The 27,500-nt window shown below is 37.1% G+C and overlaps 2 protein-coding genes across 6 annotated transcripts in view; one reads left to right on the top strand and one right to left on the bottom strand.

Moving 5' to 3' along the window:
• Positions 1-4,378: 4,378 nt before the first annotated feature.
• The window catches only part of LOC138060762 (arf-GAP with dual PH domain-containing protein 1-like), a 32,135-nt gene continuing 9,013 nt past the window's right edge, over positions 4,379-27,500 (bottom strand). The window contains exons 1-11 of one of the 3 annotated variants that reach the window (XM_068906620.1): positions 21,984-22,142; positions 21,727-21,860; positions 18,085-18,176; positions 16,694-16,776; positions 14,834-14,940; positions 12,941-13,087; positions 12,327-12,410; positions 11,543-11,605; positions 10,855-10,923; positions 8,128-8,353; positions 4,379-4,620 (exon numbers count right to left, since the gene is read on the bottom strand). In XM_068906620.1, coding sequence (XP_068762721.1) covers positions 4,520-4,620; positions 8,128-8,353; positions 10,855-10,923; positions 11,543-11,605; positions 12,327-12,410; positions 12,941-13,087; positions 14,834-14,940; positions 16,694-16,776; positions 18,085-18,176; positions 21,727-21,860; positions 21,984-22,065 — 1,188 coding nt within the window. In that variant the 5' untranslated portion in view covers positions 22,066-22,142 and the 3' untranslated portion in view covers positions 4,379-4,519. Of the gene's footprint in view, positions 4,621-7,096; positions 7,304-8,127; positions 8,354-10,854; positions 10,924-11,542; positions 11,606-12,326; positions 12,411-12,940; positions 13,088-14,833; positions 14,941-16,693; positions 16,777-18,084; positions 18,177-21,726; positions 21,861-21,983; positions 22,143-27,500 lie in introns of those variants that run through there. The other 2 variants (XM_068906618.1, XM_068906619.1) reach the window with 2 other exon arrangements.
• LOC138060761 (glutamic acid-rich protein-like) overlaps positions 22,134-27,500 on the top strand; it is an 11,561-nt gene continuing 6,194 nt past the window's right edge. Inside the window, exons 1-4 of one of the 3 annotated variants that reach the window (XM_068906616.1) lie at positions 22,161-22,218; positions 23,382-23,612; positions 25,583-25,690; positions 26,027-27,500. The exon at positions 26,027-27,500 is cut by the window's right edge and continues 480 nt beyond it. In XM_068906616.1, the coding sequence (XP_068762717.1) occupies positions 26,042-27,500 (1,459 nt within the window). In that variant the 5' untranslated portion in view covers positions 22,161-22,218; positions 23,382-23,612; positions 25,583-25,690; positions 26,027-26,041. Of the gene's footprint in view, positions 22,219-23,381; positions 23,613-25,582; positions 25,691-26,026 lie in introns of all 3 variants that reach the window. The other 2 variants (XM_068906615.1, XM_068906617.1) reach the window with 2 other exon arrangements.

The following is a 27,500-nucleotide window of genomic DNA, read 5'->3' as shown; positions in this document are numbered from 1 at the left end:
AGCAGAGAAGCGACGACCGGAAATGCGTCTGCTGTTCGCAGGCTAGAACATTTACGCATGCGGAATGTTTGAACAAGGGAGAAAAACGCAGTACCTCCAGACACCGGCGCTTGCATTGAAGTCCAAGAATCCAAAAAACGTTTTAATTAACCGAATTAAAAAATGGCCACCAACAAATTATTCTTTTGTCTTTGTGTTAATTAGCCTGACTGTCCTTGTTAACACGTCCAAAATTGAAAGAATTTTTGCTGTAAGACGAGGCTAGTCAGACTAAATTTTACAAAGACAAAGGAGTAATTTATTGGTGGCCATTTTTGCGTTCGGTGCAATGAGACCATGCAACTCAATCTGATCTACGAACCATTAATTCTTGCCTGGTGGATGCAAACCAACTCTCTGCAGTGAGCTTCTCATGTAACCAAATGGCATTACGTTGGAGTGAACAGTTTAAGCTAATGCAATATTTATAACATAAATTATTTTTTGAACGAAAGTTTTCAGTGGTAAGGGATTGTGCAGAATGGGAACACGCCAACTGTGGCACAACTTTGAAGAATTGGCAGTTTGAAGAAAAGGCACAATAATAATATGTTTTCTGTAGGAGAAAAGATTTATTTCACCAAAGAACAGTATTCGATAAAAAGTACTGACAATGTTACGGCATTTCATCTTCTTTAGATAGTGTATACAGCTCTATTCTAGACTGCATTCCATCACTGTACAGTATAAAACGTCCGATAACTTCGTAGTTACTAAAACAAGGAATGAGCTACCATGACCTACAATTAGAGCTTCACAGTGATCTACAATGACCTACAGTGACCTACAACGACCTACAATGATCTACAATGACCTAAAATGAGCTACAATGACCTACAGTGATCTACAATGACCTACAGTAAGCTACAATGACCTATAATGACCTACTACAATGATCTACAGTGACCTACAATGAACTGCAACGATCTACAATGATCTACAATGACCTACAATGAGGTACATTATAAGCTAGAATTAGCTAATGATCTGTAATTAGCCAAAATAAAAGACAATTTGCAGCTCTGAGGGCACTGCAGCATGTTTGCAGTACAAAGGTTAAAAACATTCCACTCTGCGCTTGGAACCAATCAAAACCTTGTTGCTGAGCAAGTTGAAAATTTTCATTGTGCACTCTGAACCAAACCAAACATTGTGGGAAGAATAACTTATTAATTTATAATCGTCTCTTCATTTTTTCCTGCACTAATTAACATTTTATCGTTGCCAAGCAAAGCTTTGATATTTGTACATTTTCAATTTAGCTTTAAAACAAAGGAAAACCATCAAAGGGTCTTTTCGCAGTTTATTTGTGCCTTCGAGTCGAGGCCACGTGCGTAATTGCTGTCGTCATTTGGGCTGTCATGCAATGGACTAAAAGCATTTGCGTGACGATGCACAATGGATGTTCTCCGCTCACCAAACTCTTCACCCTGCTCCTCTTTTGTCTTTCTCTTTGATTTTAAGTCACTTATTAAAGGTGGCTTACTACAGTTATCCGAAGAAAAAATATCAAAATTTTGAAATCTGTGAAATTAAAAGCAAAATGTTGTCTCGTGTGAAGTGTTGGTCACTGCAATTGATGTAAAATGTAATTTTACCTAACAAATAAATACAACTCTGGGGAAAACGCTTAAAATAGTGACGGACTTCCTGGAGGGGGAACTGGAAACTAGACATTTCAAAGGCCTTTTTCTCAAAACCTAGCCGTACAACCAGAGTTAAAATTTTGCGAATTAGTAAACAACATGAAGACAAAACCGTCAACATTTTTTCAAAAAGTTCTATCAGACAGTTTTTCAGTTATTATTAATATAGACGAAAATCGACGTTTTTGTCATTTGTGAAAAACCTGTCTGGCAGATTTAACTATTTATTTCTCTACATAATTACTTTTTCTCGCTTTCGGAAATCCTGAAATTTTGAGGTGGGGTTGTACGGCTGGTTTTCGAGAAAAAAGCCTTTAAAGTGTCTAGTTTCCAGTCCCCCCTCCAGGAGCTCGGTCACTATGTTTAGCATTTTCCCCTGATTTGCATTTATTTGTTCGGTAAAACTACATTTTATTTGTAAATAGGTTTTAGGTTTCTTTTTAGTCTCCCTAGCTTTTACTATTTTTAGCATTGTTATCCTACATTATTTTATTTCTGTGTCACCAATTAGTGCTATGCGCTAGAGATTCTCAACACATTAATAAAGTTCATCATCATCATCATTGTAGACCATTGTAGGTCATTATAGGTCATTTAGGTCATTCCTTGTTTTAGTAACTATGCTAATCACTTTCATTGGATTCATTTAAACTATTTTAGCCTGAAGGCACCAAAGATTTACAATATGTGCGTTATTAATAACTATAAACTCACCTAAGCATAATCAGATTTTAATACATGTATCTAGAACATGAGTACAGTACATATAATTGTACTTTATATTTTTAATATTTATATCTCCATATGATCCCGTAATGCTCCCTCATAATATGCATATAATTGAATGGAACCAGGCTCTGAAAATTGACAGGTTAAGAGGTGAGTGGGGAACCTGAACCCATCATCCAGTTTCCTGCCAGCACCTGGTTCCAGGCTTACACTGTACACTGACACTGTGTGACACCATACAATACTTTGAGCAGGGTTGCAAAAAATAGCCATGCTAGGTAGTGCATGGGCCTTTGAAAGAATACTGAGAGGATTTTGTCACTTTTAGAGAAATAAATTTCATTCTATTTTTAACCGGAATACAATTCATCTTAGCATAGAAAAAAGTAAAAAAAAATAATCTCTGCTGATATTCGCCATTTTTTTGTGATGTCTAAATCGCAAATTGCCCAGTTTTCGAATTCATCAAAATTACCACTGGATCGAAGAACCAAAGGCGTCTCTTTACAAGGTTAGCCTCGGCCTAAAAAATATTCATCAACATACCCAAGAAAGAGTGAAATTTTCCAAGAAAACATCACATACAGGTGCACCGATACCCTTCAGGTTGAGGTTAACCCTGTACCAATGCGTCTTTTGCATTTTTGGTCTGTGGTCATAGTGAAATTCGAGTTGGACTATTCATGGTTTTCTGGTGGTGAAATTCCATGGGAAGCCATGTTTTTGTCCCTAAACAAAGAAGTGGTGGCCTTGTTTGTTTCGGTCCAAAACATATCTTCTGGGTCCGGTTGTGAGAAAGCCGATTAACTTAATCCAGGATTAGCATAAACTCTTGTTTCATGTTTTCAACTCTTCGGTGAAAGTTTTGTTTCCTTATTTTTGTTTTTCAGGATTGACCTCTTCTGCTGTTAAGTTTTGCCAAATATCAGCATTTAACAGCATTTGGGAGTAGAGAAATTAATTAACTCCTTGGCGTTAATCGGCTTTTGAACAACTGGGCCCTGGAAATTAACCTCTAGTCTTATATATTCAATAATTAAAAGTTTAAAGTAAAGTTCACTTAGAGCGGTTATCAATTGAGTGTCAGAAGTAATTAGTGAACTGCATTGGTTTTGCATTACTTCACTCAGTGATTGGTTCAAAGTTCTCACACCATTTTGTCAACCAATCAGAAGTGAAACAAAAACCAATCGTGGCTTGTGCATGAACATTTTCCCACGCTTTGTGTCAGCTGCATGTAATTACTTCAAGTTTTGATTGGTTTACTGGATTGTCTCCGTCCTTTCTGATTGGCCAAAGTAATTACTTTGGTTTTGGTTGTACGACACTCGATTGAAACTCGCTCCATAATTATTACTTATCTGCTGGTAGGATAGCTAAACTTTTCAATGCTTTTATTCCTGAACCGTCCCCATCAATGAGTAAAATATATAAAAGTCACTCTTAGTCGCAACGCACCTTCGGGCATGGACAAACGGGAAATGTGGCACACTTAAAATGCTACGTTTAAAACGGGCCTTAACAACATCAAACATTGTTTGGTGAGCAAACATGCTGATGTTGAAGTGAGTGGCCAAATGGTTAAAACATGTTTGATCTAACTCAGATCAAACTCCACAAGCAAAGAACTATGGGTCACAAATACATAAAAAAAACTGGATACATGAGGCTGAGCAAGCGTGGTACGCATGCACGTGCCAAACACGTTTGATATGGCTGGCCAAACGAACAAAACTTCACCCATCAACACTAGAACAAAAGAAATGTTTTAGGTTGTTTGATCGAATGTTTGATGGACTTAATTCTCAAACACGATCAACCAGCACCAAACAAGGTGGCCAAACGGTAAAATGGTTGGTCACCAAACATTGTTTGATGTTGTTTAAACGCCAAACATTTCTCTCTTGTCCAGGCCCCTTCGTCCCTACTCTTTTTGATTGTCTGGCCTTTCCATTTTGCTACGACTGAAGTAAAACATATTCTATTTCATCTCTTCTGGCAGCTCTTTGTTATAACTGATATAAAATAAAATAACGATATCATACAAAAATATTATTACTGCAGCAAAATGTTAGACATTATTTCTTCTGTTCTGTGCTTTATGGTCAATCTTCATCTTTCAAAAATGATGCTCGGATACTTTTCACAAGACTACCAGCAAAGCTATCCGATCTTTGCTTCTTGCTTTTCTCTGTGTCCTTCATTTCTGAAAGCCAAAGTGTCATAAAAACTCAGCTATGAAATTTGTTTTTAATTAACAGAAACTACCCTGAAGAATTTGAAAATTCATACCAAACATTGAACAAAACTAATGCCCTGTTCAACCATGTTTTTAAGCTGTTTAGTTAAACACAGTTTCAATGTGCTTTCTTTTTAAATCAAGTATACTGAATTTTGTGCGAATGGGGAGGGGGGGGGGGGGGGGTAAAAGGTGTGCACCGAGGGCCACAAGTTCATCAGTAACTCTAATTGACTGCCACGCGCTACCGTTGTTAAAATAAGGACCCTTTACCTTTACTTTCATGCAGTCATTTTGTCCCAGGGGCCCTGAGCTAGTGTAGGTCATTATAGGTCATTTAGGTCATTCCTTGTTTTAGTAACTATGCTAATCACTTTCATTGGATTCATTTAAACTATTTTAGCCTGAAGACACCAAAGATTTACAATATGTGCGTTATTAATAACTATAAACTCACCTAAGCATAATCAGATTTTAATACATGTATCTAGAACATGAGTACAGTACATATAATTGTACTTTATATTTTTAATATTTATATCTCCATATGATCCCGTAATGCTCCCTCATAATATGCATATAATTGACTGGAACCAGGCTCTGAAAATTGACAGGTTAAGAGGTGAGTGGGGAACCTGATCCCATCATCCAGTTCCCTGCCAGCACCTGGTCCCACGCTTACACTGTACACTGACACTGTGTGACACCATACAATACTTTCAGCAGGGCTGCAAAAATAGCCATGCTAGGTAGTGCATGGGCCTTTGAAAGAATACTGAGAGGATTTTGTCACTTTTAGAGAAATAAATTTCATTCTATTTTTAACCGGAATACAATTCATCTTAGCATAGAAAAAAGTAAAAAAAATAATCTCTGCCGATATTCGCCACTTTTTGTGATGTCTAAATCGCGAATTGCCCAGTTTTCGAATTCATCAAAACCACTGGATCGAAGAACCAAAGGCGTCTCTTTACACGGTTAGCCTCAGCCTAAAAAATATTCATCGACATACCCAAGAAAGAGTGAAATTTTCCAAGAAAACATCACATACAGGTGCACCGATACCCTTCAGGTCGAGGTTAACCCTGCACCAATGCGTCTTTTGCATTTTTGGTCTGCGGTTCTAGTGCAATTCGAATTGGACTATTCATGGTTTTCTGGTGGTCCGGTTGTTCGAAAGCCGATTAACTTAAGGCAGGATTAGCGTGAACTCTTGTTTCATGTTTTCAACTCTTTGGTGAAAGTTTTGTTTCCTTATTTTTGTTTTTCAGTATTGACCTCTTCTATTGTTAAGTTTTGCCAAATATCAGCGTTTAACAGCATTTGGGAGTAGAGAAATTAATTAACTCCTTGGCGTTAATCGGCTTTTGAACAACTGGGCCCTGGAAATTAACCTCTAGTCTTATATATTCAATAATTAAAAGTTGAAAGTAAAGTTCACTTAGAGCGGTTATCAATTGAGTGTCAGAAGTAATTAGCGAACTGCATTGGTTTTGCATTACTTCACTCAGTGATTGGTTCAAAGTTCTCACACCATTTGGTCAACCAATCAGAAGTGAAACAAAAACCAATCGTGGCTTGTGCATGCACATTTTCCCACGCTTTGTGTCGGCTGCGTGTAATTACTTCAAGTTTTGATTGGTTTACTGGATTGTCTCCGTCCTTTCTGATTGGCCAACGTAATTACTTTGGTTTTGGTTTTACGACACTCGATTGAAACTTGCTCCATAATTATTACTTATCTGCTGGTAGGATAGCTAGACTTTTCAATGCTTTTATCCCTGAACCGTCCCCATCAATGAGTAAAATATATAAAAGTCACTCTCAGTCGCAACGCACCTTCGAGCATGGACAAACGGGAAATGTGGCCCATTTTAAACATCACATTTTACATGTGCCGAATCTAATGCAAATAAGCGAAAACAATAGATTTTTCTCATTTGCATTAGATTCGGCACATTTAAAATGCTACGTTTAAAACGGGCCTTAACAACATCAAACATTGTTTGGTGAGCAAACATGCTGATGTTGAAGTGAGTGGCCAAACGGTTAAAACATGTTTGATCTAACTGAGATCAAACTCCACAAGCAGAGAACTATGGGTCACAAATACGTAAAAAAAAAACTGGATACATGAGGCTGAGCAAGCGTGGTACGCATGCACGCGCCAAACACGGTTGATACGGCTGGCCAAACGAACAAAACCTCGGCCATCAAGCACTAGAACAAAAGAAATGTTTTAGGTTGTTTGATCGAATGTTTGATGGACTTCTCAAACACGATCAACCACGATCAAGCATAACGTTAAAATGGTTGGTCACGAAACATTGTTTGATGTTGGTTAAACGCCAAACATTTCCCTCTTGTCCAGGCCCCTTCGTCCCTACTCTTTTTGATTGTCTGGCCTTTCCATTTTGCTACGACTGAAGTAAAACATATTCTATTTCATCTCTTCTGGCAGCTCTTTGTTATAACTGATATAAAATAAAATAACGATATCATACAAAAATATTATTACTGCAGCAAAATGTTAGACATTATTTCTTCTGTTCTGTGCTTTATGGTGAATCTTCATCTCTCAAAAATGATGCTCGGATACTTTTCATAAAAGGAAAGGGAGTCGGTTTTGGCCTTTTCGTCTTCTTCATTTCTGAAAGCCAAAGTGTCATAAAAACTCAGCTATGAAATTTGTTTTCAATTAACAGAACCTACCCTGAAGAATTTGAAAATTCATACCAAACATTGAACAAAACTAATGCCCTGTTCAACCATGTTTTGAAGCTGTTAAGTTAAACACGGTTTCAATGTGCTTTCTTTTTAAATCAAGTATACTGAATTTTGTGCGAATGGGGAGGGGGGGGAGGGGTAAAAGGTGTGCACCGAGGGCCACAAGTTCATCAGTAACTCTATTTGACTGCCACGTGCCACCCTTGTTAAATTAAGGACCCTTCACCTTTCATGCAGTCATTTTGTCCCAGGGGCCCTGAGCTAGTGAGAGGCAATTCTATCCTAACCCTATGAAACATGAAGTATAGAATTTAATTTGCATTGAAAAGAAGTTCTTTTACATCATCTAAGGAAAGACACAAGCCTTTCACTTCCACAGCTGTGTGTCACTTGCACATCTTAAAGTAGACGTTTTTGATGTCATCACAGTAAGAAACACATGCCCCTCACTCACTGATGGGTCAAAAGATTATTTATTTATTTAACAGTTTTGCGCAGTGTTCTGGATGAGTTAAGAAACGAAATTTCGAGATAAAAATGACAAAATGGGTTTGCTTTACATAGAGGCATCAGGTATAGTATGCGGTATAGGTACACATTCTTATTCTAGGGTTTTAAGCCCAACAGTGGTTCTGAATGCTGCCACTCAGTGCTGAATGTGGCCTGTTATCCAGAACCTGACCACTTCTACTCACTTTCATGCCTTGTTTTATGATATCAAAATATATACATATATATATTTAGTACCTGTCTTGTCTTCATCTGTCATGGGCTGAGCAATAACCTCCAATATACAGTCTAACCACATTCTTCGCTCATTCTCTGTTTTTGCCTTTAGGGGGTATTTGCGGCTTGGGACTGTAAGTGTGAAGCAGTAGTCTTCATCTTGAGACGTTACTGATAAATCTCCTTCTTCGACAGAAAAGCCCTCTGTTGTTGAACCAATAATAAATTCGCCTTTTGGAGTAGCGTCCTGCAGAGAATTTGCAAAACAAAAGGTCATGCCTTTTCTATTTTTTTAATCAGTGATGACGTTCCTGAATCACTTGATAAATATTAACAACTTCTACATCTACTAAAAAGCTGTCCCTTTCTATAACCCATTGACTCCAAGAAGTAAGATTTGATAGATTGAACATCTCCAAATTATTATCGGAAATTTGGTTTCCGATGTCAGTATCAGAATTTTATAATTTCGATAAGAACGGAGTGCTTAAATGCCAGACGATTTTACTCATCAATGGGAGCTGCTTCGGGGTGAAAAAAGTGAATTTAGGATGCAGTGTAGTACGGTGGTTAAGATTTTGTGTTTGCAAGTGGATACCTTCGGTTACAATGCCACATAGGGCGGTTTTCAATTGAGTGTCGAAAGTGATGAGAGAATTGCATTGGTTTTGCATTAATTCACTCAGTGATTGGTTCAAAGTTCTTGCATCACTTTTCAACCAATCAGAAGTGAAACCAAAACCAATCGTGGCTCGCACGTGCACCTTTTCCCGCGCTTTGTGTCGGCTATGTGTAATTACTTTCAGTTTTGACTGGTTTACTGGATTGTCTCCATCCTTTTTGATTAGCCAAAGTAATTACTTTGGTTTTGGTTTTACGACACTCGATTGAAACTCGCTCTAGACCACTTTATTGATTTGCCTTTGATTGCCCCAAATTTGAATACACCATGCTTGGTTAATTAATACCCATCTGGTAGCCTTTGCACAATTACTGTGGCTTTCAATGCATGTTATGTTCGATTTGAAATATTTTTTCCCCCGTTCACTGTTTCAACTAGCAGTTTGAGGATTATCCATAACAATAATCAGGGGTTTTATTAGAAGCCGGGACCGAGAGTGTCTAATCGGCGTGGGTGGGTGGGTCGTGGGTCCCTAACCCTAACCTAACCCTTACCCTTTTTTAAATCAATGACTGGAAATTCTCGAAACAGACAAGACCTAAGACCTAAGACAAATTTGGACCGAACACTGAGGGAGCTAATATATATATATCTTTTATCTTCAAACAAACACGACCCACGACCCACCCACCCACGTGGTTTAGCCTCACCCCCTGGGACCCGGGTACTAGTACCCGTCTACGCCGATTAAAGTACCTGCCTTTGTTCAAAGGAGGTCTCAAAATCAAAAGCCAACTATTAAACAATCATTCTATGAGGGCGCGCTGGATCAACAACTCTTCCACTGCAGCATCGATTTCTGCCTCGGTCAATTCCCATCCAAAACAGCTTTTTTAGGCCATTTTTTCTCAGAGCTGCAAAAAATGCTTTCAGCTCGCTTTAATGCTGACGCTGTTCTTTGACCATATTAGGTAGTGAGGTAGGTATACATGTATGAACTGATAGCTTGTGAAAATTCTGGAAATCTGATATCCGTGGTTCAGTTTTTAATAAATAAAATGATAGAGGTGCCCGCTTACTCTATTAACTCTAAGGTCCCTTCTACTTTAAAACTTAATGAAACCCACGTCCTGCATAATGAACTTTAGTTTGTAAGAGACACATTTATTTTATCAATGCAAAAACAATCATTTCAGTTCACATGGACCACAGATTTTTTTAGAGAACAGGGATGGCGGAGTGCTGAGAACACTCACCGCCCGCCAATGTGGCTTGGGTTTGATTCCCAGACTTCCCAGAGTTCATTGGTTGTCTACACAGCTTCGAGAGGTTTTTCTCCGGGTACTTTCACTGGTTTTTCCTTCTCCTCAAAAAAAGCAACCTATGATTTAATATGAATTTCTAGTTTCTAAAGAAACTGCAGAGCTGCGTCGGTGGCAGAGTGAAACATGAACATTTGGTTTTATCAAACGATAAAGATTTGGAAAGCCGAAGTTGCGAGCGTTAGCCCTTCGTAGTTATTATTAGTATGATATATGGACACCAGACAGCAAACCCTATATATTTTAACTTTATTCATTGTCAACATGTGTAATTATAAGACACTTCTACCTGAATGAATGTTTTTGTTTTTGTTTTTTTTCGTTTCAATTAACATAGCTTTTAAGAGAAGGAAATGTAACATGTTGGCACATGATAATTAGCACCAATTGTATCACCACGTTATATTTTGTATACGCATATTTAAGTAGGCTGGCACATTATATATATCCAGAAAGCATACACATGCAGGCGGACTGTGAGCAAGATGGAATTAAAGTCTTCGACAACCTACTACCCGACCTTTATCAACTCGTTTGATAAAACGAAATTTTTATGATTTTATATACTGGTAAGTTGTCTTTATTTGATTTTGGTACATTGTCTCCAACTAGTACCCCAGTGCTATGTACACTTGACACTTAAATAAAGCTCAATTAAGGCCGAGGGGTGTCCTTTTAATTACACTGCAGGTTGACCCCTTCAATGCAGTTTGTCTCGTAACAGATTGCTAGTGGGGACCAAAGTGATTGCTTTTTCATAGAAATGTCTCTGATTTTCCTAAAACGTTGATCATCATCTCTCACCATCGCTTGTTCGAAATACAGGAATCTTCTGCCATCAAGCGTACACCACCTCTTTTGCCAGGGTTCCCCCTAAACAAAGAATCAGTATGTGAAGGAAAGGTACAAATTTCTACAGTCAAGTACAGTATTTTTTTTAAATTTGAAACCTGCAATAATTGATTAATTAATAATTATTAATCATTAATAATTTATTATTAGTCTTGGTGTGACCTTTTCTGAGACTTCCTTCACTTTTTTATGTGAACGTATGTCACCTTTGGCTTTAGGATTTGATCTTTGATTTGAGAACATCATGAAAATAATATTGGAACTTTCACCCAAGTGCGTGTAATAACTTAAAGTCTTTATAATAAGTCTTTCTAAGGTAAGTGTCTTATGAGCTATCCCAGTTACCATAGCATTAAGTAACTAGTAACAATTCTCTGGTCCCCCCAGGAGGGGTTGCTTGTCTGTGATGGAGACTGTCCCCGAGCAACAAATTACTGGTATCCATTTGCACTTCTGGGTGAAGAGACACTGTGAGAGTATGATGTCTTGGGCAAGGAACATAATGTGTTGACTTTGCCAGGTCCTAAACTGGGGCCAGGTAACTACAAGTCCAGCACATTCCCCATTTAGTCACTGCATCCCTACATCAACTACTTGCACTTTCGTACAAGTCCTTAAAGCATGACAACATCATTCTTACTCTGGGTCCCTTCTTTTCAAGTACTCCTTCTATTGTGAAATCCCTCATAAGCTCCATGTTTAACTTTAAAAGGTAAAGCAAATATTTCATCAGTTTCTAAATAGTAAATGGTGCTTCATCAGTGGGATGCAAGGCATAAATTTGGCCACAATGAAACAGACAAACCTGTAGCCAAGAACCAGAAAAAACCAAGTAAAAAATAATGATAAAGTGATTGTGACGTATGTACTAAAGTTCACCAAGGTGAAAGGAGGCCACGAGAGTTCAAACGAAAATTCTTTACAGAGAGTACATTTGCCTAATGATCCTGAATAACATTCAACGAGTTCGTCAAACCCACTCTCCTTATACAAGATGTAATGCTGGATAATTAACAATTATTCTACAAGGGCGCGTTGGAAATGAAGTGATAGATAACCAACGAAGCCTGTAGCACGAAACTGGTTATAATCACTCAATATCCAGCAAACCTGAGTAGAATAAACTCCAGAATCAACAACTCTTCTTATTGGGTGTTCTCAGGGCTAGTATTGTCGACTAAAGCATAAATTTCGGCCTTGGTCAATTCTGGTCCAAAATGGCTTTTGTTGGCCATTTTTCGTCAGAGCAGCAAAACTGTTTTCAGCTTGCTTTATTGCTGACATATTCCTTGACCATATTTGGTAGAGCAGGTATATGAACTGATAGCCTGTGTCCAGTGAGCCAATGAAATGCTGGAAATCTGATATCCGTACTTCAGTTTTTAATAACAGTGAATACTCTGATAACTTGATCTATCACTTACACTAGCAAGGTCAACTGTCAGTCCATTTTGTCTTAATGCTTTGAACTTTGCTGCTCTGATTGCCATGTACCAATCTACTATTAGCTGCAAGAAAAAAAAACAGCAACCCTAATGATACCAATATCATCATCATCATCATCATGATTGTGCTTTGAGGGAAGCAGTACCTGGACAGAAGGTAGTACCTGGACAGAAATCTCTCACAGCAAACAAAGAACTTTAATTAAGCCAGATTTGTCATGATTTGATTTACAACACCAGTGGTCATTATGTATTGATATGAAGTTCAATTATGTGTTTAGTAGTTTCTTTTAGGCCTCCTCGCCAAACAAAATATGTGATAATAATAATGATGATGATGATAATAATAATACCAACTTCTTACCTCATTCTATTTTTTGTGTAAAACTATTCAAATTTCTTTGTGGCAAAATAAACAGATTTCTATTAAATTTGATTTAGAGTAGGAAGTTTTTTTATTTGACAGCCATTAACACTTGAAACGACTACAAACTGTAACTTTGTTACAGCAAAAACTGGCTGATGGTTACATTAATTTTTTAGTCCCTCCTGTGGCTGATCCAATGCTTCATATTTAAAATCGTGCACTATACCTGTCCACTGTCTGAGCACACGAAGTAGTTCCTTGTTGATCCATCTTTTACATGCGTAATTTGTAAACTGTTGTCTATATTGGTTCTTTCTTGAGCAAAGGTGACATTAATTTTTGTAACATGAAATGTCTCTTTTGGCTTTTCATCCTACCAAAAGATAAAATGGACAAATAACAGTGACTGACTTGTTTGGTCAGCAGTTTGTCAGCAGTTGATACTTCATCTGATCATTATAACAGAATCTCCAACAGAATATTCTCTCTATTGATGAGCCAGTAAAATCGCCTGGCATTAAGTTGCGGGCCCAAACAAGCGATTTTTGTCTTGCGCAGGTGATGCGATTTTTTTTCAGATTTTGTTGCATCACCTGTGCACCAGGGTGGCTACACTTGTGGCAAATTTTGGCAACAAATTGAAGGCCGCGCAAATCGCATACTTCAAGAGACCTGGGCACTATAAACATACATTCCTCCCATAATTTCATTGGCTAAATACTCTTTAGTTGCGTTTCAAGCATGGGCATAAAGTTGCAGGGTGGCTACATGAGCAACTATCTCTGCGATTTTGTCGCAAAATTTTCAACTCTGCCGTCCTTTTTCTTGCGAATTTTTTCACCTGTTGTGTGGTCAGTTCAAGGGTGGCTACATGTGTGATTTTCATCTTGTGCTGGCGACGCGACGAAATTTGAAAAAATCGCATCACCAGCACAAGCAAAAATCACTCATGTAGCTGCAGCTTTAGACAGAATAAAATCTTGCAAGTCTCACTCCTAGGACTCAATGGATTAAAGGTGGATTCGTCAATATGAGTCCTAAAAAATTCCAGGAGTTGAACGTTCTGGTCAGTTCGTATCACGTTTTTCATTAAAGAGTGACTGCAGGGTTTGCAGTCATTAAAAACGGTGGTGATGGGAAGCAGTCAGTGATATGTAGACCACCTCCTTCACTAAAAGAAGGTCACATACTGCACATTGGTGCTGCACGTTTGAGTGTTTTCCAGAGTAATTTTTCCCACGTTTTCTAATATTCTGTTCCTTATGTAGGCAGACTTTGATCTAAGCATTGGAAATCATTTTAACAACCAGATTCCTTTGTTGTTTGTACAACACAGATGCCACTAGAAACAACAAAACAAGGCACCAAAACACCATATAAAACCCCCCACCCCCACCCCCCAATACATTGAATACTAACCGACAAAGGTTGGATATGAGATTAAACATTGTTTTAGGCCTACAAAGTCATTGCTCCTAATGTCAGTCTTAATCTGAATCATAATCTTAATCTCAATGAATTAGGAGCAATAATGTTTTAGGCCTAAAATGATATTTAATCTCAAATCCAACCTTTGTTGGTTAGTATTCAATGTATGGTGGGGTCATACATGGTGCTTTAAATAGTGTTTCGTTGTTTATAGTAATACTCCCACAGGCTCCTGGCACAAAGAATGCTGGATAGATAGAAATTATGGTTGCTGAGTCCATAGATTAGAACAAGAATCTAGGTGTGTTACACATAAAATTATATGATCTAAAGGTGTTGAGATAACCCTTGCACATGGGAGTAGAAGAATATAGAATATAGAAAACTGTTTAAGGTTGATGTGTTACCTTCGTTAAAATTAATAAAGTATTGTGTTATAATGTACCATGACTGCATTATGAAAAATTTAGATAATCTGCAAGTGACTGTTGACAAGTGAGAGGATATAAAAGATAGGGATTACTGGAATTATGCACAGACAATCTGATCACGCAAAAAGATGGCTAATGGCAATTGAAAAGGTAACCATTAAAGGCAAAATTTACCTGGAATCAACTACTGCTGGTGACTGCAATGGTTTGAGTCTTAAAGAAAACTATAATACAGTAACTTTACAATGAGAATCACAGACCTGATCTCTAAGATAGTAGGCCAGTTCTTTTTCAGAAAGGACAAAAAGTACTTGATGCCAATGATTATCACCCTTCTTCCTCTTTTTCAAATATCCTCGCATTGTACCTGATGTTAAAAAGAAGAAACAAGGTTGCAAATGGGAAACAGAAAATTGTGTTGCTTAATTGTTCTACAGGTCTACAGGCACTTCATAATAAATTTATTCAACAATATCGTCACTGGGAGCAAATCTCAGCAGTAAATAAACTGTCAATAAGGTTTTTGACAAACAACCATGTAATTGAGATTCTTCCCATTGCTTGGCTCCTAATCCCTCTTGATTCTTTCCATTAATGGGGACATAGTTTTTCAGAGAGTGATTAAAGTTTTCTTTCTTTTTTCCTAACTTCTAGTCACAATAAATTATACTAACTAGTAGTAAGGATTCACATGTTGACACTTCCATGTACTCTTGTTATTAATAGTATCACCATCCAATATTTATTATTGGATGTTATCATTCGAATGATATTCCTATATCTATTCGTGAAAAGCCAACTGGACAATAATTGATATTTAAAAAGGCACTCTATTGGCATTATCGCGCTCAGTATTGATCACTCCTATATCTACTCAAGATTATATCTTACATGTATGTGTACTGCTTGAATGAAACCAAAACAGCTACGGCAACGAAAACGTCACTTCAAAATATAAGTTTGAGCTATTCAAAGTATTTTCATGATTATTCCATCTTGTTTATTTAACAATTATCCTGCGAAATCACAATATCGCCTGATACTTAGTCGATGAGGCCGTAGGCTGAGTTGGCTAAAATCACACGATACTCCCCAAGATTGAGCAGGGTAATTGTTTTGTTATTCAACACATTAATGACAAAGCACAAGTTTCTACATTTATTGGAAAAAAAGCTGGAAAAACTATTTTTCTCCGCAACACACCAAATTAGGTACATCGCAGGGTATACGTTGAGTACGCATGACGCATATTGATCGCGCTATGACCATATTTGGACATCGTCACAATGTGTTGAATAATAAACTGTATTATACAATATGGGAAAAGTGTCATAAAACTGGATTGGTACGGACGGATTTGAAGTAAAGAGTGAGACTGAACGTCGATTCACTGTAGTTTGTCCACGTTGTCGTCGTCAAAACCTCAAATTTCGTCATTTCACATAGTACTTTTGACGAGTATGGAAGAGAAATGTTCAAAAATGCGTGCCGTACGTGCAGCACAATCATTTTGGTTCTTTTAACCAATATTATATTTACTGCTTTTTGGTGTTGTTGTTGCTGTAGCCATCGTCGTTTCTTAAACTCCCTAATTTTACTTGTGAATGGGTGCCAGTTCAGGAGTCAATGGGTTAATAGTTTTTGCGTGGACGTTTGTTTGTTTGTTTGTTTTATCTTTTTTTAACAAGGGAGACGTATACGTAATAACCTGTTACAGTTTTCTAACTTACGGTTCTGTCTCCGAGCATTTTTAACCCTCCCAACCATGATACACCACAGAAGACAGACCACAACACCGGGAACTACATGCCCTACTCTTTGCGACAAGTGTGCGGGTTAATTCTTTTACGTCCCACAGCATTATGAACATTGAAAGGTTGTGAGACGGGACCTCCGGCTTATCGTCCTTATCCGAGAAGACTAGAGAGTCTAACCATTTGCAGATGTAATTGCAAAGACAGCACTTTCTCCTCAGGTATTTAAAGACCCTGAATGTTGGCCCAGCCGGAGTTGAACTCACAACCTCCCGAGTGACTTCCTGGTGCTCAACCAACTGAGCCACCGGTGCGTGGTATACGTATGTAGATGTACATTGCTTGGAAAAGTTCTCAAAAACATACCATTTAAGTAGCTTGGTTCTGGTGCTCCATCAACAAATTCCTTACGCTCGTACTTCGCCCTTATCCACTGCTCTTTCAATACACTATCATATACAATGATAAGAATGAATTAATGTTTGAATTATTATTTTTGTAAACAATGATTACTGGAAACACAGTGGCCAATAAAAGTGCACTGTTTGCCCTCAAGAATAGGAGCTAAAAAAGGTGGCTTATCTGCCAGAACATCTGGAGGTTTCAGAAAAATTTGGACTAGTCAGTCTTTTACGAGTCATTCTTTTGAAGCCAAGAGTGAAATTTAAAGTGCTTATCACCTCAACAAACTTTTCCACGTTATTTACTCTTTGCAATCGTCCCAAATATTTTGTGTTTTTTAGATATTCACTTTGAAAGAGCATAAAAGTGGTCAGAGTTTGATCCATGACTGAGCAATAAAGGGGAATGGCTTTGATACTGGGTTGATGTCACAAACTACTTTGCGTACCTGTTTTCAAAGAACTATACAATGCAAAGCAATATGTGACGTCAATCTGGTAATAAAATATAGATTTAGCCAAGCCTAAAAGTGTAGCTCCCCTGTTATTTATTCTTTCAATAAGTTAACCTGGCTTAAGCCTGCAATCGTGTTCGCTGGGTTGACGAGTACGCGAAAGAGACCTCTTCCATGGGTTGAAACTCGCTTTGATCCAACTGCCGTCCACAGCACAGTGAATTTCAACCCATAGCAGAGGTCCCTTTCCTGTACTCATCAGCTCCAGCAAACACAAAAGAAAAGAGTCAGCTCTGCTAGCAGGAAGTACCTGCTCAGCAGTCAACTTAAAAAAAGAAAACAGCTGACCTCAATAAGCTTTAAACTTAAGCCTGCAATATGGTCACGCAAGACTGGTCAGCAGATACCTTGTTTTGACAAGTGTCAATTAACCTTTACATGGATATCCAATATCAAAGATGTTCCCACCAAAATACGTGGGTTGCACCACAGAGTTTCACATTGGCATACATGGAGATGTGGACGCACAATCATACGGTATAAACCAAAACCAAATTTTCTTGCACAGATGGGTTACCATATTCTCTTAACGATGGTAATCTGCGCGCGCACCTTTGGCGCACGGAGCATTGCATTGTCACAGATCAAATTATAGCCATTTTTTCCACTTTCAGGTGCCTCAGTCTAATGCTGACTTTAAAGGAGAGAGAGTTTAGCAAACCAAATCTTAATATTATTAGTGTTAGACATTAGTGCAGAGAATTGTTGAGCAAAAGGGACTGTTTAATGATGCTATGTCATGCAAAATGATGTAATTTTGTGATACCCAAATCTCCAGTAAACCCATAAAATTAATTTAACTGTAAAGTACAATAATGTAATTGTGCATATGTTTACATACTGAGCATCCTCTGGCCTTGGTCTTCTGTAAAATATTGGCACATTCTTTGCCCATATTACATTTCCTTTGTCATTTCCATGTTGTTTCATGAACTGAAATAAACATTTCATGATCAGGATTAATCAGTTCCATACCTTAGGGTCAGAAGCACAGTTATGACTTTGAAGCATGTAATCTGAAACTCTATCCTTGGATCAAAGCTGGGGATTTTAGGTCACCAATTTTATGTCAAAATATGGACAAAACTAAGATCAAAGCTGCACGTGCGTGGGAAATGCATGAGCTAAGTTACATCCAAAAAAGGAAATTTTTAAACTCAAAAAAAACCCCAGCTCTGAACCAGAGTTAAACACTTCAAGTTCATGAGCTTCAATCTGTTAGAGATTAATACAATATCAGCAAAAAATCTGCTGTCCCAGCCATTGTGAATGTATCTTGTAAAAATGATTTGCAATACTATTATTATTTATATTATGTAACTGGTGAAATTTCTGGCTGATAAAGCAAGTTCTTTAATTTTTATAAATAATTATGCAAAATTTCCCAGGTTATGCAGGCATCTCTCACATGGAAAACGTCTCCCATATCTGTCACAAAATTTCCTAGAATAAAGTGGCTTTCGATCAATTTCTGCTGTTTCCTAGTATTTTATTCAAAACTTTTCCCCATTAATAAAAATAATTAAGATTATTTTTTACACCATTTCTAGTGACCACACATCTTTCTCTTGTTCTATTTACGCTTGTAAGAGTCAACTATACCACTGACTTTATTACTGGGTTGCCGTATGGCAACCCCAGTCAGAAAATGGGTAGATTTCTCCGTTTTCTTCTTTTAATTTTCCGTGTCGGTAAGTCTTGCCTGTCATTCCCCTGCTAAGTGGTGTCTTTGTGCATAGAGCCTTCTGTGCGTATTTTCTTAGGATCGAGAGGGTAGTGGGAAATGCGTAGATTTCTCTGGTGGACAAAGTAGAACTATTAACTAAACCAGCAATGGCGTCGAAAGTCATGTAACACGAATGGCGTTTTAGTGGATCTTTGAACAAAATATACCCTTATGAAGCTCAATAAAAGCGATGAGTAATGGACATCGACAACAATCTGTCGCCCGTCGAGCCGTCTTTTACCACGTGTGCTGTTATATAGAACACTGAAGATTCGTAGGGCAGCGATAATAGTGAATTCAAAGACTAGACCAGGTGGATTGGATGGGACTTCAAGCGTTAAAATTGCTGAAAAGGTAAGATTTTCCTAGCGATGCAATTGCGTGTCTTCACCACATGTTCCTTTGATCTCACATAATTGTGTTTTCCCTCAAAATATTCACTTGTTTTCGCTTTCACTCGAACATATTTACCTTTATTACATGTCCAGTGAATAGTCTGGGATGAATTTTCCGTTGAAAAATCGGTTATTTGGGTGGTTTTTGGCAAACAGAGGTTAATTATTCGTAATGCGATCGCTTCCATTGCCGTTAGCAACGGGTCGCAAATTTGACACTTCTATCGCATTATCACATTACGCATTGATCGCTAATCCGATTATTACTAAAAATCTAAAAATATTTGTGCCTCATCAGTTTTCGATCGAATTTATGTCCAAGAAAGCAGATAAATTGCAGAAAATTTTAGTTTTGCATCCAAAAATTCGTAATCAACGCTAAAATGACCAAATTTTGCCTGGAAAACATATTTTACTGTTATTTTTCTCAAATTTTTTCGTTCAACTTTCGCTTTTATAAAATGTTTCAGTTGTCTGTAAACGAGTTATATGCTGTTGGAAAGCCTATTTTCTTAGCTTTAAAATGATGTATTTTTTCCCCCTAACTTTAATATTTTTTGAGAAAAAGACATTTTTTGGCGACGGCTGATTTATCGCAGTTTTCTCGCGGTTGGGAAAGAAGGAAAAAGAGTTAATTAATAGGCTGGTAGCCAGGTTTTTAACCTCAGAAAAGGATCTGTTTCGTCATACGAATGTGTGAGGACCTGTAAGCCATATTAGCCCTGCTAATACAGTAATTTTTTTTGCTCAATTGAGAAATCCAAGTCGATCAATAAATAATAATAATAATAATAATAATAATGGAAACTTTATTTGTACATCAGTTGTAAATCTCTCTACGTATAGTCAATTAACAACTGGCTGCTTGAAATTGAGTGATATACTTGTATACTGTATTTACAAATGAATAAAAAAAATAAAAATAAAAATTAAAGTTTTAAGTCTGGGCTATCCCAAGTCTTATTTCTACGACAGAAGATAAAATATGTCGCTCTAATGGCTAGATTTATCATTTTTTTAATATAATAATAATAATAATAATAATAATACAAATAAACTTTTTTCCCATTCTGATTGGCAAAGAGAAATGCAGTTTCCAGGATGGTGCAATTTTTGCATCATAACAAACGTTTCTTCAGATTGATTACCATAATTACCTCATTTGTCATGTATATTATTAATAAGTAATCACATTATTTTGTGACTTTTCTTATGCAATTTGAAATAAATAAGCACTCATAATTTTTTTCAATGACTACCAATTCTCTTCATCATTGAAAAATTTACCTCATGAGTATTTATTCCAAATTGCACTCCAAATCATGTGATTACCTGTAGATGTATATAATTATACTTAATAATACACATGCAAAAATTTCAGCGTGTTGAATCCCAAACAGAGTGCAGAAAAGTGAAATTAGTGCAATAAAGGTGAAATTTTTGCATGTATATCATTAATAAGTAATCTTATGATTTTCCTAGTGCAATTTGGAATAAATAAGCACTTAATTGTAAAATTTTTCAAAGACTACATTGAAATTCTGCTCGTCTTTGCACAAATTTACTTGTGCTCATTTATTCCAAATTGCACTCAAAATCATGTGATTACCGTATACCAAATTATAATGCAGGCCATGAAAATGATTAAAAAAAAACCTTGATGAAGACATTACAGTTTTTCGTTTCTTCTTCTTTAAAATAGGTAATTATCATCTGAGTTCTTGTCATTGTAAAAATATTTGTGGCGATTAAAATATTTTTAACAAATCACTTGGAATGTTTATTTCAGTTGGTTCAAATTAGGCATAAGGAAACCTTCTGACTATTTGGTGCATTTTCCTAGTAAACTGTTGCTTAGCTTTTCAATAAAAGCAATCACTACTCATAAGCTGCTAACCTTACCACTGATCAAACTGCGATAATCAAATGATTGATTTACATGAAGAAATGTGATTTTGGACCGAGGAAATGAAAGAGCTCAAGCTTAAATTATTTGAGGAAATTTAATCAATAATCAATATTTGAGGGTACACAATATTGATAATAGATAGAAACGGTTTTTAAAGTGAACCAGCTGCAAAATTAAACTGATCATGCTTGCGAATACAGCAGTCAGCAGGCTTATATCACAGGGTAAATTTCATCGAATTATTCTCAAAATTGCATTGATTGCTACCACACTTAGCTTGCTTTCAGAGCTTTTATCATTAAGCAGGCACATATATATTGAAAAAAAGAAGAGCATTGTTTTCAATGTATTTTGATCGAAATTAATGCAAAAGATATTAAGCCGCTCCATGGACAATTGCAAGTAAAACGGCGCTGATAACCTATTATTAATGCTTCAACGCACTGAAATTACCTCTAGTTTTTCGTCTGTCCAAGTATCGAGCCTCAAAGATTTGACTGTGGATACTTGGGCGCCCAGATTTCTGTGAATTCCACTGCATGTAATGCAGATGAACAGCCCCATCGACGCCGATGCCCATTCAGGATCTATGCATTTCAACACCAAGTTCATAAAGGAAGTCGACAAGAAATCAAATAAAAAACACAATACATGCCAAAAAAGAAGTCTCCGTTAAGCTATCAAAAATCACACCACTTCAAATTTCTTACTCGGTGCTCCGCAATCTGCACATTTATTATTTTCAGGAGTTTTCATGAGTTCCAATATCACAGCCCTGTTCTTCTCTGTCATTTTGCAGGATCGTGTGTGTTACTGGGATGTGAGGGAAGCCGAAAGTTTACTTCCTCACACAGTTTTCGTACCCAGTCTCCGCGCCGCTTCATTCCAACACATGTGTTTTTGTAAACATGCGAAGATGAATGAATTTGGTCATTTATCTTTGAGGTAAGTTAATGCTTTATTCGAGAAAAATACTTTATCTTTGCTTAAGCTATGAGTAATTATATGTTGAACATTTGGGTCCCCTTCTTTTGGCACGTTATCGTCTTTCGGCGGAACCAAGGAAATTCTCTCTTCAATTGCTTATATTTAAGCTTAAACAAAATAAATTCCAGGCTTAATTAAGGAAAAAAATATTAACAAAATCAAATTTGGTGAAAACTAATTGGATCTAAAGAGAGTCGAACCTTATTAGTTCCTGTATTTTCAACGATTTATGACCGCAATAAAATGAATGAATGAATGAATGAGGGGTGGATCAATACGTTCTGCGGTGGAGCATGCTTGTTGAAATGAGATACCGCACACTCAAAGGCGAAAGTATTCTTTTTGAAATTGTGCCAGTCTTCACAACCAGTTAACCTCAAAGAGGAGAGGTAGAGACTGGCTTTGCTGGATCCTGAAGAATTCATCAGATTTAGCTGTTGAATCCATTTCTGACTGAAATCCAGAGTTAATGGTTTCTTTACACATAAAGAACTATCCTCTGCTGACCATTTGAGCTTACTGTGTTATGAAGTCTGTGTTTGATCAAGAGATAATATCTGTCATTTCTACTGTCAAACAAAATATGTTGAGGCCGGGTATGCATGTGCAAGCTTTAACTTTTTCAGTGGATGACCTTACTTTTCTCCTACCTAAATAATAAAATTAAACTACTGATTAAGTTTTTGAACTTTATACATTAATTTCACATGATGACCCACTATCAAAGGCATGGTACCCTAGCCACATGCAGACCATTAAATTTTGTCAATCAACCAGAAAATATGTCTTTAATGTTTTATACCATGTTGTTTGTCTCTTTTAAACGATCTTCAGTCACTCTCATTTCTATGTGAATATCCTCTTTTGTTTTGCTATGGCTTTTGATTGCGGTCTTCATTGGATAATCAGTAATTCTTTGGGACTAATTTGCACAAAAGCAGAGCTGGGCACAGTGTTTTTTGTAATGTGCTATCTTGTTTACCTTTGACAATAATGACGTTTGGTGTTCCCTGCCTTAGTACCCTAGTGAGGACTTTCTGTTCAAAATCGCATGAAATTACCGGGTAAATTAATTCAACTTAGTTAAGTTGAAATTATTAAGCTGTCATGCTTATTAACAGAAAACGTAGCAGTGCGATTGACTGACGTCCTGTCTTCTTCCTTCATTGTGTGAACTGCTTGTCAGCATGACAGCTACCTTGGATGCTTGGTTTGAGGCATCATGAATGGGTTGCAGAGATTGCCAGCCTGTCATGTCGAAGTATACCTTAATCTTGGCCAAAACAGTTTGGAAACTGTCTTTTCTCAAAGAAAATAACAGTGGAAATGGTCTGTGCATCTAAACAAATTTGGTAGGGATTGTTGTTCCAGAGGGCAGCTGGCTAGCATTAAAATAAAGCCATAAGATATCCTTGACCCAACTCCATTTTAGGTTTTAAAGGTTCACGGTCACGCGTGCGCCAGGTTTTTGAATTGAAACTTGATAACATCAGCCTGATGTTTTTAAGCTTGGAACGGTGCAGACAATATGGATGGCGCTGTCGAATGCAGAATCTTAAACATGTAGCACACAAAGAATGATTCGATCTCCTCAAGAAAGCAAAGAAGAGCAGTCAAAATACCAATACAGCATCTACAATGAGGAGAAACTTTTTATGGCGTGAATTCATGAGAAATTCAACGTATGGCATAATCGAAGTGTAAGCCGTTTCAAAAAATTAAAGTCTGTTAAAATCTCTGGATCTGAGAAATACTGTGCATGTGATCATCACATGATAGTGTCCATTAAAGAATACTTTTTTTCGTTTTTGGTTGTTGGATGTGGAATGCTCTACTTCTTAGGGATTCTATAGTACTATGTCACTTTTCCTTAGGGGTTTTACTTCTCTTTACTTTGATCATTTTAGAACTGATTTAAAATTAGTCCTTTTTAAATCTTGCATATTGTAAACATGTAGGCCTGTATTAATAGTTATTAATACAGACAATAATGATTTTAGGTGGCCTTTTTCAAGGAATCATGTGTTCTGTTTCAAGATACCGTAAACACCTGCAGATAAGCCGCATCTTTCTTCCAAAAATCATTGCAAGAAATAGGAGGAGCAGCTTATCTACGCCTCCGATCTAATGCCTAGTTACTAAGCTACCGCTGGCTGGTCACGTTCTTGTTGTAAGGAGAAAATCTATGGAAAAACTGTGTTGAATGAAGAAATTCCTGTCAACAAATACCAGAAAAAGATCAGTCATATGTCAAAGTTGGTAGAACTGATGTTCATTTTATTAAAGTGCTGAAATTGTGGGTAAGAATTTGAAGGATTTTCTGTTGCAATGTTAATAGTGAGTTTGCATTCAATGAACAGTGGATGAAGAGAACTTCTGAATACTCAACTTTAGATTTCTTTTGATGTCTTCCAAAAAACTTTTTCCAAAATTTCAGCTTTTAAATTTAGGGTGCAGCTTATCTGCGGGTGTTAACGGTAATCTCAAAATTATGTAATTAAATGTCTGACTCATACAGTAATTTATTGTTGTAATACAATTTAGGATTTGAATGATTAGATAAACAAATTACATTTTAATAACATTTAAAGGCAATTAAAGTATATCATTTCTTGCACCCTACACATGTCTTCCAATCTCCCAAGTTCTTTAATCTATGTACCTGTAGTTGCTTTTCTCATATTTAGTTGATATTTCACTGATGAGCCCTTTTTAAATAGAAGACTGTTCTAGCATTTTTAGGCAATAATGAACCCTTTTTCTGGAAGGGGCCTGGACCATGGGTTAAGTTGCATCATCAAGTGTAGGGCAAACTTGATTATTTGGAAGAATGTCTTAAATTATGTGGTTGTGATGTTGATGGTAATGCTATGTGGGTACATCTCATGTGTCTTCATTAGAATAAATACATGTAAATAAAATTATGTCTGACTATCAAAGTGATCTTCTGGATTCGGTTTTTCAAAAGCCGATTAACACTAATCCCAAATTAAGAATTACCCAAGGAGTTTATTTCTCAACTCAGTCCCAAATGCTGTTCAACGCTGATATTCAGCAAGACTTTACATTAGAAGAAGTCAATCTTGAAAAAAAAAATAAGCAAAAGAAACTTTAACCAAAAAGTTCAAAACATGAAACAAAAGTTTACGCTAATCCTGGATTAAGTTAATCGGCTTTCGAGGAACCGGTCCCTTAGCGATTGTTGTTTAATGGGTATACAAAGTAAATCAAAGAAGAGAATTACAAAAGTCCAACTTCGAGCTAACGAAACTGTGAATTAGAATTTCTGTAGTACTTTTACTGATGTATTTTCTTATTTTAGAAATATTTCGTATGTGATAGAAGGCACCCTTAACTATTGTATTAACATGTGGTGAAAACGACAGCGAACAGCGAAAAGTTGCTGAAAATTCAACTCACCCAAGACATCGTAAGTTATGACACTTTTAATTTGGTTGAGGGAAATCTCTCGCCACTACACTGCCTCTGCTGTATAAATCAATCTGTAGTATTTACCTACTTATTTATGTAGAGGTTTGTTAAGTGGCTGGGACAAAATGCCATTCTTTCCCCTATCTTCCAATATTTGTGTGCCGCTCCCTCCCACCCCTCCCGAAACAGAATCTTTGAAATACAGCGTATCAGGACATAAGCGTGTTTCGTAAAGTATTTGGTTTCTTTCTTTGTTATATATTTTTCTGAAGTCTTTCCAAGAAGTGTTGCTAATGTTTTTTCTTTTTTTGGCTTTTGTTTCTACCTGTCACAGATTAAATCGAAAGTAATGGACAAAGAAAGTAAGAAAAGCAAAAGAAAAGCCAAAAGGGCAAAAACAGAAAGCTCTCAATCAGAAAAAGCCATGGTTCCTTCAGTTGGAGAGGATGAAGAGGAGAAGTCTGAACAAGTTGAAGGAAGAGTTAAATATGACATTGACGAAGAAAAAGCGGAGGAGAAAAGCTTAAAAGCGGAAAAGATAAGAAAGAAAGACAGGAAAAACGCGAAGGAAGATGTGGAGGGAGATGACGCCCCGGAAGCGAAGCAGAGAAAGAGAGAAAAGAGACTGAAAACAAGAAAGGAAAATGACGAGGAAGAAGTTAAGGAGACTAGAACTGCAGAAGAGACGGAAGTGAATAAAGAAGGAAAGACGAGTAAAAGAGAAAGAAAGAGAGCAAAAGAGGACAATGAAGAGGAAAAATATCAGAAACCTAACACTGAGGGTGAGGCAAAGAAAAGTGGTGATGAAAAGATAGTGGAAACTAAAATAAAAAGCAGTTTAAGAGAAAAGAAGAAACGCAAAGAAGAGAGTGTCGAGGAAGAAGACCAAGAGGAGTGTTATGCTGGAAAAACGAAAATCGCTGATAAAAAGGAAATGGAAACAGATGGAAGAAGGAGTAAAAGAGAAAGAAAGAAAACTGAAGAGGAAAACGTCGAGGGAGAAGACAAGGACGCAAGAGGTATCAGTGAGAATGAAGAGGTGTTGAAAGGGAGGAAAAAGAAACGAGACAAGAGGGAACAGAAAGAAGAAGAAGAACAGCATGAGGGAGGCAAAAAGAGATCTGAAGTTGAAGACAAGGAAAGTGAAAATGTTGCTGAAAAGGAAATGCCAAAAGAAGAGAAAAAGAAAAGAAGGGGAAAGAAAGAACAAAGAGCAGGAACTTTAGAGGAAAATGAAGCCCTAGATAAAAACGCTATTGGCAAACGAACTGAAAAAGAAGGAAGAAAGAGCAAACGCAAAAAGAGTGAAAAAACTAGTGAAGAGGAGTTTCAAGAAGATGACAAGAAAGCCGAAGGCAAAGAAGAGGAAAATGTGACCGCTGATTTGGAGAAAGATGGGAGGAACGGAAAGAAATACAAACCAGACACAAAACCTTCAGAAGAGGAAGATGTCATTACAGAGCTGAAGGAAAAGGATGTTGAAGAAGAGAAAAGTGACAATGGCGAAAATAAGGGAACGAGAAAGGAAGAAAAGAGAAGCAGACGAGAAAAGAGAAAGTCGAAGGTAGAAACTCCGGTGGGTGAATCAGGGGTGAAGCGTAAAGATAGTTATAACGATGAAGCAGAAGAAAGTGTAAAAGTAGACAAGAAACAACGCAAACGAGAGAAGGGAAAATCGAGAGAAAATGTTGGGGACGACGAGGAATCTCGCAATGGAGACGGGGAAATTACAAGTGGTGATTCAAAGGGAGTGGTTGATGATAAGCGAAACAACAAAAGTGCGAAGAAAGCATCACAGAATGAAAATA

This window comes from Montipora capricornis, chromosome 8 (assembly GCF_036669925.1).
Source record: "Montipora capricornis isolate CH-2021 chromosome 8, ASM3666992v2, whole genome shotgun sequence".
NCBI lineage: Eukaryota > Metazoa > Cnidaria > Anthozoa > Scleractinia > Acroporidae > Montipora > Montipora capricornis.
The sequence above is the reverse complement of the archived record's forward strand: the minus strand, read 5'-3'. Positions and strand labels throughout refer to the sequence as shown.